This window comes from Tribolium castaneum, chromosome 5, assembly GCF_031307605.1.
Source record: "Tribolium castaneum strain GA2 chromosome 5, icTriCast1.1, whole genome shotgun sequence".
NCBI classification, from domain to species: Eukaryota; Metazoa; Arthropoda; class Insecta; order Coleoptera; family Tenebrionidae; genus Tribolium; species Tribolium castaneum.
In genome coordinates, this window is record NC_087398.1 from 1753482 (window position 1) to 1766743 (window position 13262).

The 13262-nt window shown below is 38.7% G+C and overlaps 1 protein-coding gene and 1 long non-coding RNA gene across 10 annotated transcripts in view; one reads left to right on the forward strand and one right to left on the reverse strand.

Annotated features, from left to right (window-relative positions):
* Ca-beta (Ca2+-channel-protein-beta-subunit) overlaps positions 1 to 13262 on the reverse strand; it is an 82283-nt gene that overhangs the window by 49049 nt on the left and 19972 nt on the right. For 5 of the 8 annotated variants that reach the window (XM_008196171.3, XM_015980448.2, XM_015980447.2 and 2 more), the window contains one exon: positions 7195 to 7230. In XM_008196171.3, coding sequence (XP_008194393.1) covers positions 7195 to 7230 — 36 coding nt within the window. Of the gene's footprint in view, positions 1 to 7156; positions 7231 to 13262 lie in introns of those variants that run through there. The other 3 variants (XM_064357019.1, XM_015980454.2, XM_064357020.1) reach the window with 2 other exon arrangements.
* On the forward strand, positions 6515 to 8810 carry LOC107397994 (uncharacterized). Of its 2 annotated transcripts, none has more exons than XR_001574989.2 (3): positions 6515 to 8122; positions 8280 to 8593; positions 8652 to 8810. It is a non-coding gene; the product is annotated as an uncharacterized LOC107397994 (long non-coding RNA). The 2 variants fall into 2 exon arrangements; XR_010334420.1 differs by having other exon boundaries at positions 6515 to 6955; positions 6999 to 8122; positions 8280 to 8810.

Genomic DNA, 13262 nt, shown 5'->3' on the forward strand with positions numbered 1-13262 from the left:
TTGTGGGCAAGTTTAATAAATAAACGGAAACGGAAAAAACTACACATGCAGCGTTCCTTTTTAATTTTGTATTGTTCAAAATTCAAAAATAAAAATTTTCTATTAATTATTATTTAAAAACAAACATAGGTTGGTTTATAGAAAGCTTTGTTAAAATTTAATTCGTTGTTAAAATCAACGCGAATATTCAATATTAGAATAATTCTATAACATTATTATTTATTCGTAAAAAAATTCCATGTGCTTAAATAAAGACAAAATTTAACATTAAAATAAATAATAGCAATAAACTGCTTGGTAAAATAATTTAAGAGTAAATTTTTCCATTTGCTTTTCAATTTTTCTATTACTTTTTTTTAGTAGCTAGTCTAAAAACCACAAAAATAGAAAATTTCGTAGAAACTGGAAACAGTCGGGCATTGAAAAGAAAAATATATTTGTTAATGTGATTAATTAATTAAATTAGAAAAACGGAATGAGTTGTTTTTCTGTCAGCACTAATAAAAGAAACAATAAAACCCTAAATCTTCTTTGTGTCACCTCCGAGTGGATAAATCAGCGCGCTGTCGCTTTGCACGGCAGAAAAATCCCTTCGTAGACATTTCCCTTGATTTCGGCAAAGCCAAAATTAAATTCGTGCATATCATCGGCTTCAAAGCGTGCAGTAGCCCCCGAAAATGTCATTAGCTAATTATGAGCGGTCAGCAGTTCGGCCTTAACCTTTTTAAGCGATGGCAACTAATTCCTGCACAATGAAATGATTAGAGCACGTCGCGGCCGTTTCTCAAATCGCAGATAAGTGTTCCCTCGGCAGTAAATCTCCACCCTATCATACATATATCTGCAATCGCTAATTCGTAGCAGCGCTCCCAACGGGGCCGACTATCGGCGAGTTGGGCGTCGCGACGCTAGACTGCTCTAGCGTCTAGGGCCGTGATCGATGCGCCGAAGATATGGAAGATGCACGACGCGCACCCACGCACTCCACGCACGTGCCACCAGGAGCAAACACCTCCAAGTACCCCACATTTGCCGCGCAATGACGGAAATACTCCATGCACCGCGATGCGCTCCCGTGCCAAGATTATCCATTAAAAAATAAATCAAAACTCTAATTAAGCTCGATTTTTTCAATTTGAAAGTAATTCCTGAAATTGATTACCGTACGGCACGAATAACCGCAAGAGCGATTGAATATTAACAAAGCGTTTTTATCGTAAAAGAAACCGTAAGTCTGGACGTAATAAAGTTTACCAAGCGAAAATCGCCCTTCATTGTTCGTGTCGGCGTGGAGTTACGTGCAGGCCACGTTTCAGCGTTTTCAGGATATCTGAAAGTCGATCTAGTTACGTCCGTACGAGGATGGATCGCTTATGTGACTAAAGTGGGACGTTAAGCGTTCCTAAAATGTGTTATTTTCATTTTGGAAAAGCCAGAAGCCGTTTTTAAGCTTTATGGCACACATAGTAGGCAAAGTTGCTACATAAATCCTATGAAATTGTTAAACTACACTTGAAGAATTGCGAGCGGCAATGCGAATGACACGTAAAAACGAGACATGATAACAAAGGCGAAGAAAGGTTAAAAGCGCAGTGGAAAGTTGCTTTCGCAGGACGTACATAGAGAAAACTTTTTCCACAATGGTGGAAATGTGCGCCACTGACATGCTGCTTAGGCAACTTTTTTATGTTCCTGTTTACGGGAAACTTGGCGATTTATGCAGCAAAAATAATAACTATTTGTGATCACGGCCAGACGTACTCTCCTCGAAATTTAATTATAAATCAATTCAGTTGCGTTTTAATTACCATTTGAAGTCCCTTAATTAAAATTCCAAAGCGTTTAAGTGAAGTTGAGTAAGCAACATAACAATAATTTCGTTTACAAGAGCCGAGGATTCGTGGCCAGGTATTTGTGGTCTGTTGTTTGTATGTGTAGTAAAATGATGTTTAATAAAAGCTCTCCGACTGACAGGTCCCCTTGCGGGCACACATCAAACTATAACGTACGGAGTCTCGGCATTAGATACGGCCCCATACACCGCAATTAGACTGTCCATCAAGCCGGCAGAAGGACGACCCAACTTCACTTATTCGGACGAGATGTTAATTAAAGGTATACACACAAGGGCGACCTCTGCAAAGCAGTCCGAAACTGATGGCTACCTCGTGGGGCACAGGCTATTTGGGCATATTAATTAATTAACTAATAGCTGACAAATTTCGAATTCAATCATGTCGGAGCCGGCGAAGGTCGTGACTCCGGACCCACTATCACAACTATGAATGAAACGTCTTTATTAATAATTTTGAATAACAAATTATCGACGGAGATGGACATTAATTAGCCAACGTGACGCTTTCACGGCTTTATTGCAAAATTTTATGTCAGACGCTGCTTACAAGGATGCAAATACGATCAAAATCCGCGGAATGGAGATAAAATCCGGGCCGGACTAAATGTCAACTTCAATGTCTTCATTATTTGCGGCTAATTGAATACTAATCGGCTGAATTTTAAGCGAGCTATTGCACAAATGCACAAATTTCCATATTTTTACGACTATTTTGAACTTTTCCCAGTTTTCAGCGTTGGGGATTAAGATCGTCAAAGAAAATTAATAATAGAAAAACGAGATTATTGACAGATTAGAATAAGTAATTTATAAAAGTTCAAATAGGTTTGGAAGTGTCATTAATCAAGCAATGCGTGTGCCATACTGTGATCTATTCTAATAAATACAGTTTATTGCCCACTTTATTACTTCTATCGTGACTGAAAAAGGTGCTTTGTCAATATGAGCAAAGTCTGACTACGACTTGCTCATCCGTAAGCTCTGCATCTCTTCCAGATTGTTTCTTCTCGCGAGAAATTTGCATAAAAATGATCAAGAAGTGGGTTATCGCAAGTTAATGGGAAGTAAGGTCTCGCCCACACAAAGCCCTTATAAATAAGGTTAGTTTAAAAAATGTGTCGCTAAGAAAGTTCGTTCACTCGGCTGTAATAAATTCAGCTTTTTCACTTAATCTTGGCGTCTTTTTAACCCCATTATCGGTTCAGTGTTTGTGCAATTAGCTGGAAAATTTGCCGGAAGATCGGTGAAAAGTCAAATTTTTTAAGTGCTGAAACGGCGAGTTCTGTCCATATGTGCCCCTTTTCCCAGAATATGCAAACTCGTCCAGAATCAAATATTGCGCCTTTTTAGTGGCGATAAAAAGACGTTTCCGCGTGATAAATTTAGGGCTGTCACGATCGCGATGAACAATTAAAGCTAATTAGAGACCGGTCATGTTTTCGGAGGAGCAATTTACCAAAGTAGGATGCATTAAAACGTAACTTGATACGGCAGAGTGTACTTAACGACGATAAAAATGAACAATATAAATAACATCAATTTTCCACTACTTTAAATCACGGATGAGACGCAATTTATTCCGAGAATAATATCAGATCTTTCCCAACCGACCAGTCCAAATATCCTCTCTATCGGGTTTTGGGAGTGGTAGGACCAGTACATGCTACATTATTTTCAATGCCTAATTATTGTTTACATCTCAAGGTGACCGCATACGTATGTGTAGTCGTAAATACTGCTATATGTCTTCGGCCAGGTAACTTCGGGGTACCTGCTCGCTTAATGCGGCTCAGGCGATAGCTCGATAAAATTGACCAAAGCACAAAGCGTTCTAAACGCAATTGTGCAAAACAATTTTAATTACGCGGACCACCCACTTGAACAACTTCCCAGAACCGAAATTATTCAACTTAGATCAAAAGCCAAAGATTCAAAACCGAATTGTCAGTGTTAATTAAAAAAATGCTCGCTGGTGACCACAAAGATTCCGTGGGCAGGTGGCTTTCCTTGTATTTCACAATAATTTTGGTACCACTGATGCCTGATAGTAAGAAAACGTGTGTAATGAATATTTTATAGGCGATGTAATTCTATGCGCTCAGATATACTCATTAAATCCATCGGAATGTGGTAACAACACCGGGAGAGTATATTGACCAGCTTTTATAATTATTGTACAATTTCTCGAGAGATTTTTAATTATAAGCCAACGACCCATTAATAGATTTTTCCTAAAACCAATGACACTGATTCCCCGAGTTCAAGCCAAACAACACCACTGCACAAGCCTTTTAAAACCACTCTAGTTTCGCTCCCAACACACTCACCAATATGTCACAATAACGCACAACTAGTGCGCCCATTTGATCCACAAAAAGTAAGTAAATATAAGTCACACACATAAAAATATTTCTGGTCGCTTTGAAGTAATAGCCAGAATATTTGTCTAGCTTTTATTGCGTTTTTATTGCATTTGTGAGTATTTATTTGAAAATCGACTAATAAATTGTAAATTAACGCTAGGTGAAGAGGCAACGAATTTATGGACACGATCAATTTTCAGGACCATTTTTTCGTTCGCAAACAACTCTACTTCCTGCAAAGTTGAACTTTCAGAAGGCAAAGCTTTTCACTCATGTTTGGAGTAAATGTTATGTGAAAATATTTCAGCCATTTCGCAACAATGAAGTAGTGTTGTTGGCTAGTGGATGCACCGTTGAAAAGTGAAACGGCCGTTTGTGTGGGGATTCGTAAATAACGCGGCTAGAATTTTATTACTCTGTGTTGATGTGGAAACCAAAATATGAGCCGATTTCCTAAGAGGCATAAATTTTGGGACAGAAATAAATGACTTGTTTGTACGTTAAATTAAAACTAAGGGCTATGAATAACAAGACTCTTTCCCTAAATAACAGGACAACTGTAAACCAAGTCCTACCACCTATCTTTTTCAGTTTTTCAGTTGATTGGTTGATACATCTCCTGAAGCTAAAGCAGTAAAAAATACAATTGATGCGAGTTGTGAATTCGTTGTAACTGTACTTAGCTGTTAGAACTGGAGTGAGATTTCGTGTCGGTTGCAAAAAAAATCGTACAGTATTGAGTGCCAAAGTGGTGCATGATATTTGAACGTGCATGTGCGGAGTTAAAGTTCGTCTACCTGTTTCTAATTAGTGATTAATTCCATATGAGATTATCGACAACGTGATCCAATTAAATGGAAAAAATCGTCAGCCTTAATTACCCATTAAAATTTCAAATGTATTCGGTTCAATTGCCTCGGCTGCGAAAACAATTTCGCGATTTGGAAAGAAAGCAATAAATCGAAACGCAGATAATAATAAATAACGATCGTTATCGACATTCAGAATCCAGCAAACGGACAGAGTACCTACCTGGGCATGTAAGTGATGTATTGACGGTAGGTATTAACGGCGCAAAGAACCAACCGACTATTTTAGAAGAGTCGCAGCCAAGGTGAGCCGGTATGGCATACTGAGTTAGGCCCAATTTATGGTCGTCTAGAGTAGGTACAACATACAGGAGATGTGCTCTCCAGGTATCGCCGAATGCAAAAACTCTATACCCAAAATTGCGCACGAATTAAACCGACAGCTGATTTATCGCACAACTTCCAAATAACCTTGCATTCGGTACAACAATTGCCAAGTTCACTTACTCTTCGGCAATGACCTCCACCTTCACACTCCTGTCCGATCCGCTCCCAAACAACAAAGAAATCGCAAATTGTGCAAAAAATCTAATTGCAACCGACTTGGACAAGAATCGAATCTGCGATACATCCGAGGAATGCAGATCCTAATTAATAGAGACCCCATTGTTACCACTTGAATTAAATAACTGCCTCTTTTGGCTGCTGATGTCCAATAAAATTCACAACAAAGAAGCGCAGCTTTTTGCCTCGCCTCGAAATAAACAAAATATTTAACAAAATAATTTCGGATTCGCAGTTTACATTCTAAGAGATAAAGCTTGATTTTTATGAACTCATTCTTCTCTAAACTATTCACAGTTTTATTTGGCCACTCTTTCTACAAAGTAACTCTAAAACTGATTATAAATAACCCAGAATTACTTTTTTATCGTCGCCATGAATTTAATCTCAAATAAACCCGTTTACCAAATAAATTAATGATATAGCGTTTTTGAACCACAAAATCTATATTTTATGCAAATCCACACTTTTATTTCTTCTTAGTTTTAATAATCGTACAGCTTGGTTATTTTTTAGCATGTTTAAACCATATCTCAATCACGGTTTGCACACAACACATACTGCTAGTCACGAGAGGCCTTCAACAAATATTTATAACAAAATAATTCCAGATCTGGTGCGATTCTGGAAACTAAAAATTTTACCTGGCGCTTAAGCGATCCAATAACAGACATTAACTGTGGAATTTTTATGCTTGGGGCCAAAATAAGCAAGTCCAACAATGACAGTCATGGTCTTACGATCTGTAATTAATTACAAGCAGCATGTGGTGGGATTATTACAAGTCTTTGACAAGTTTGGTAAATTTTTGTGTATTAATCGAATTACGGGCAAGACGCGGATCAATCCAGTTGGAACTAACGAGTTTAATAAAAAGTTTAACACTTGATTTGACAATGATGTCTTATTTTTGTTAGGTCTGCGGCAAAAACGGGCCCAATCTGTGAGTATGATCGATCAAGTCATGCTCAAGTTGCTCAGTGTCTTCACCTTGAACCTAGCCATCTGCTCGAGCAATTTGGTGTCGTGGGTGGCGGCAGAGTGTTTAATTATCGTTTTCAATCGAGTGCCAAAAGATAATTGATCCGTGAAATTTATGGGCGATCTAATTATGTCCGGCAAAGGGCCCGTTCATACGAGAATTAATATTAAAATAAAATTCCGTTGGCGGTCCGTGAAGTATTGTCGATGCGCTGCGGGAGGCCATTGTGGTGCCGCAGAGTGGGATATTGACAGGACAACTCAATCAAATCATATTTTCAAACGTGACGCAAATTTGTCTATTAGTGGTAAATAATTATCAATCAATTAAGGCGAGAAGATGGGCCGCTAATTGATCACCGCCAGAGCTTTGAAGAAAAATGGTGCGAACTACTTAACAAAAACGGAAGCTTTACCATCTTGCAGCCAGCAAGACCTTTAATCATTGGAGAGTGTGCACTAATTTCGTGTTCACGTGCAATGTTCTGTGCGAGAGATCCAAAGCACATAACCAATGTTCTCGGGGTTGTGTAGTTGTGGTGTAAAGTGAGATTAAAGTAATAAAAGCACACAGTTACACACACCTTGATTGGACAACGTTGCGGTCGCATGGCCTGCTTACCTTTGACGATATGAGCGTCAAAGTTGGCGACGATTCCTGCAACAATTCAAAGTATTATTAACATTGAATGGAAGGGACAACAGAGTTGCCTCGTTAAATTCACAGCCCGGAATTCACACTTTCCTACGACTTTTAGTTCTCGAGTTATAAATTAAAACAGCATTAAAATCACCATGATCATCAAATATTTTATTGTCCCAACGAACCTGGATTTAAAATTCCAACGTGTTTTGAAATCTAAGATTTTTGGATCAATGCAGGGCTTCTGGACTTCAAGAAGCCAATTTTTCAGGAGACACTCGCAATAAATGAAGCAATAAGTTGCATAATGTAGCTCAAACACATCAGGCTGAAGGAGCACCGCATTCGAAAGTGCCACTTTGGTGCTTGTGGGAATTGTATAAGACACCGAATATTTTACTCCTACAAAAGCAACTCCTGAAATGTGGTGGCACTTTTATAGACAGCAAGTTATTAAATTGTGACAAACAAAGCCCCCGAAATTGTATTTCGGACGTATCTGTTGATTCAATCTAACAGCACCCGATTAAAATAATAATTTTAAATTGGGCTCTTCCATAAATCGGTGGCCCACGAGACAAAATTGTGGCTACTAATGTGACCATATTGAAATAAAACTTTAGCTTAACAATTTGCAGGCGATGGGGAAGTGTTAATTTGGGCAGCAGGCGAAAGCTGCGCATACAAAGCGCCCCCTGACCTTGGCGAAGCTGGCTCATAAAATTTGCGCCTAAAAAGAGCACGAGCAAAAAGTCGAAGACGGCATTGTTGAGCGTCTGGACCATATATAGGTCGGCTGGTTATATAAGCTTGGCTTCGCTTTTCGCTTTTTTATTCTTTTAGCCACATGTCTGGCGCTGCTGCAAAATGGCATCTGCTACCAGCCAGCACGTGCTTCGAAATATAGGTGAGCAACTTCAGACCTCTTTCGTGACTGCCCTACAGAAAATATTTAATTATATGGCTTTAGCAGTCACCCCTTCATTCGCCACGGGCTGAGCCCCATATGTTAATCCTTGTAATTTATCTTAACGATATGTCTGCAGTTATCTATGATTTTCTAGGAAAAGCTCATGGTTATTTCGATTCCGCATGATTCAGTTTTATACGGCAGGCTTCAGCTGCCCTGAATTAATTACGAAAGCTGCACATGGCGGGATGCAAAGCTCCGGAATGGCCGTAAAAACACAGCACTAGACACACTGTTGTGTTCAACAATAATTACATCTTAAGCCACCCACTTGCTTTTTTTGCTAGGTATTTGGTGCCATTAACCAGAATGAATAAAATGGTGTGGGATTCTCAGAATTATTATGGCCGAAGTCTCTAAATAAAAGGCCGAATAATAAATTCTTACAATGCAGTTGGCTGCAGAAAGGTTGAGAAGAACAAAAAAATATATTGCATTGCTATTTAATGAACGCTAACTCCTACAGATGGGATCAGGTAGATTCCGAGGGTAAATCGCCACAGAACTTGAAAAGTGTAGATGGCCACCAGGCAAGCTCCAGCCAGCAACTCACAGCGTCACTTGTATTATTTGAAATAAATAAATGTTATAAATTATTCCACAACGGAGTAAATAAATTTGTTTGAAGCGCAAAATTTTTCCCTGTGTGTGTAACTGAATCAGCCCCAGCCGGAATCCCCAATTAATTTTAATTATCCAAATTTAGAACTCGGTTAGCAATAAAGCAAACTTTAAGTGTGTTTATTACATCTTAAGTAATTGAGTACGAAGTTCGCCATAAACATTCAACATAAACTAAGATTAAGCCCCGACTAGTTATTGCACTTTTACTGCTATACTTGTTTAAGTTTGTTGTATTGGTTTATGCAGTATTGGCGCAAAAAGCGTTAGATAGCGCGGCTATTATTATAATGTGGGCATGTGTATGGATCGCTGATTTGAGATTGTGTCGTTCGAGGGGGAAGAAGAGAGTGGACCTCATGTGAATTTGGCGTTATTTATTTTTAGTCTTGCCATTGTGCACCCTTGTTTGGAGAACCTGACCAGTAAAGCAGACGACTTTTTATCGCCCTTGCTGTGCTCGGTACGGTAAACAACACTACACAGGTACAACTACAGCATCACCCTGCATAACTCTCATCTTATTGATACAGCGCGACTACATCATCCACAAATAACGTTCCAGTTGAAGTCGTTACTTTTACGTGAATTTAACCGGTAGTCGCCCGTTCCCACCGTCCTTGTAAGGTCATTCCATATCTAATTTGCTCCAACTGGTCGCAAGTTTATTAGTGTAAAAAATGCAAAGTATTTGCCGTCACTTCAAAGCCGTTTTCGGTCGAAAAAAATTTGATTTAAGTCCAACAAATAAGCCGAGAATTTACAGACAATAATTATAAAACGCCGATGGCTTATAAATTACGTCCGAGGTAATAAATGATCAGACAATGAAACAAGTCGTGATATGGGTCTCCCTTCCGAGAAAAGGCCAAGTTTTCGGCGGCCGCATTCTGTGGTTAGCGTAAGAGGACTGTAGTGTACGTCCACATTATGATGGCAGGTCCCGATCCCGAACAAAAGCATTTCCCTCGACCCATATCAGAGATATGCCACTTTGAAATTGCGTTAAAAGTCAGCCAGCCAGGTATTCACCTCTCCGGTACTGGTGGATATAATTACAAGGCTGCCATTCCCAGAACGTGTCCAAATAACCAGACTTGCATAAATCACGACAAACAGCAGAGTTGAAATGCGACGATTTTTTAGCACTCATTGTAGCTAGTTTGGTTATTTTACTGATCAATTATCGTCTTCTAAGACCACCGGGTTTGCAACGGTGTGTACCTGCGCTGAGAGACTTCAATGCTGCGTCAAGCTTTGAAGACGGCTGAAAAACATCACACTTCTTCACGACTTTATTGATTGATGGCCACGTCTAATTACAAGTAATTAACATCAAGTGCAAACTAGTAGATTTAATAACACGGTTGTTTGTACGAAAAATATTCAACTCGATAAAATCCAAGACAAGTTTATTAATTTTGCCGGTAAATAAAAACGACTAAGCTTTGGTTTCAACACCAAAGTTTGAATGATAGATGTCAATATAAATAAATTATCTAACACGATGAATCAAGCACCAGCGGAGTGTGTTATTAGGGGGCAATTTGGGCCGCTTTGGCGGTAAGCCCCCGAAAGGAATGGAGCAGTTGTTCGTGTTGCACTTGGCTCATGGCAAATCTAGTACAGACGAAACAAAAAGTCTCAAGGGCAAATTTGGGTAGGTACCGGCGGTTTTTTGTGGGTCAGTACGCTTCTAATTCCGACCAGCAGGTGGTTGATTTTGCGAATTTACGCTGAAATTTTATTTGCCGACAAGACGTTTATTATCGTCATGGGCAAAAAACGCCCCATGGAAGAGGAAATCCTAATGGATGTTCGAATATGTGGGCACCTACAAAGTAATTGCTGGTGGGTCAGCTTTCTGGGAAAGCAAATGTCGGTAATAAATGGCCCGGCGCGGTGTTAGCCAGATAATGTGTTTATGAATAATCGCTCTGCAATTACTTACCGTCTACTCTTCCGAAGGAAATACCTATTACGCTCAAATTACGGAGAAGTTTCAACGATTTAGGTCTGACTTATTGCTCCAAGTATTAGTCATTACGTCGAATTATTCATGCACTTGGCTGTAGGTGGTTAATTAAAAAATTCGAATGTTGCTCACACGTGATGACATACGCTCATTAAAAATTAATAAATTTGGGAAAAGTTCCAAAGCACTACATCTTCATTTGTAATCGAAGAAAGTTTTACCATTTCGAAAGCGTCAGGTAAAGTTAATATTTTTTTAATATTCTATTTTATGCACGTACAAGCGATTGGTTTTAAGCATGATTTATTGTTACGGTGTTGACGCAAACAGAAGGACAAGGGCTGGAGAAGATAAAGTGTGCCTTTACATGTATGCATTTATAAACGGCCAAAGGCGAACTTTTTGACGTAAACAGAACGTAAAAACTTGCCCAAGTTTAATCTTCCGAGACAGATTTCTGATATCGAAGCAATCAAATTGTAATAGAGGGACGTAAATTCGTTCTATGATTTACTGTAATAGTTGTTCGGCCCCACATTTAATTTTTCTGTAACACAACTGTAACAATAAAGACATTCGTGCTGTCAGAGACATAGAAAAAGTGACGAGTGCCGAGTGATTTGGAATGATAGTAGTGAGAGGTGACGAATAGCGTATTTCTTCGTGCTTCTATTTTTAAGTTCGATTGGCTGGCGGCACTGTTCATTTTTAATTTCCCGACTGTACCTACACAAACACCCTTTATTGCGCGTATATCTCCCTCCGAGTTTCCCTCCAGTGTTTTCCCAGCATCGCCCGTGGAAACCCTGACAATTTCCATGTTTCCCGTCGTCTCGAGGTCGTAAAGAAAACATCACATTTTATTACAGCCATCAGTGAGCCAGTTACACATTATCTATTATTGCGCGTGTTTCTACTCGAAGACAATGCGTAGACAATCGATTCTGTACACCTAATGTAGATTAGGTGTAGAAAATGAATGACAGAGACTATATGATTTCTTTCTCCAAGAGCACAAGGTGTGACAGAATAATCACCAGTTGGAGCCAACAAATCATAACTTGAGCGATATTTGGGAAAGAAGAGAAACGGAGCTTTCTTATCGGCAGGTCCTTGTAGCAATATGTTGTTCGAATTGAACAATGCAAACTTTCGAACAAGCCCAAGAAGTATAGGCGCGATAAGAGAATCACTTCGATAGGGCTTTTCGAACGACGGGCGAGGACAAGAAAATAAATTTCGCAAATAAATAATCAGCTCTCCTGACTCGATAATGGAATCAAAATTAAACAGGATAATAGGTAGGGCTTGATCCTAATCGCGTTAGCACTCCCATTGCTTCCTTAGTAAGAATTTTTATTACACTTAATATTTCACGATACAGGTGAAGGTTAAATCATGTTTTTCGTAGTAACACTTAAAAAATGTACCAACTGTTACACTAATATACTATAATAGTAACAATTATAATGGCATGGTTGGCCAAGTGTTGTCATTGAGAATGATTAAACTGCGATGCAAGAGACCAATCTTGTTTACTTGCATAATTATGTTGTTGCCCAATTTATTGTAGACAATTACGATTTATTGTCTGACGTCATTGTCTGCATGTGGGTTTGTAATTACATTTTAATTATGTTTTTTCAAATCGATTCTAAGTAAACGTATGGTTCCTTTTTATTTTTTTACGTTACGCCGAATTATCGACGGTTTCTCCATTTATTAATCCTCTCATACGAGTAATTGTTGGAAGACACGCACGGTTTTTATTCCGATTAAATTATTACAATGTGTGGTTTTGAACGGTTTCAGCAACAGGAAAGTACTGTTATTGAGCGTAGATTTATGGATTAAGAAGCGAACACACCTTTACAATTATTAGGTAATTCTTTATTATGTCGAACTACCAAATGATGATTTAACATCTAGAGTCATTTGAGCGAATATAATGCGTTACTCATTGTACAATTTATACAGTTTTGAAGAAATAAATTAGTTTGAAAAAACTGTTGAATAAATTACGGATTGATTCATCTCCGAAATTCGGAATGTTCGGTTATCTACGATCAAGTGAGACCCTTTTAAGCCTACGTGAAACTGCTGCTAAAATTATTGTTCTTGAATCCATGCTGTCTTGAGAACCAATTAAGGTCGAAACTGGTCAATGGCTGTTTAATGGATACATGAGATTCTGCATTCTTCGGAAAGTAACCATTTTAATGCACGAATGATTCATATCACTCATTTCAAAAACCAATGTTTGGCTTTCTGAAAGTGACTTAAATAAGCGCAGCGAAAAATTATAAATGTGAATTACGTGACTAAACCTACAAAAGAGTCTAATAAATTTTGAAGCATTTGCATGAAGCATATGCTGGGAGAAATGCCAGTGATGGTAATACAAATCTACGAATAATTGATTTCCAAAGTTCACCGAGCCATATGCGGGCTAACTTTCAACTCTCCACTTTTGTATATGCA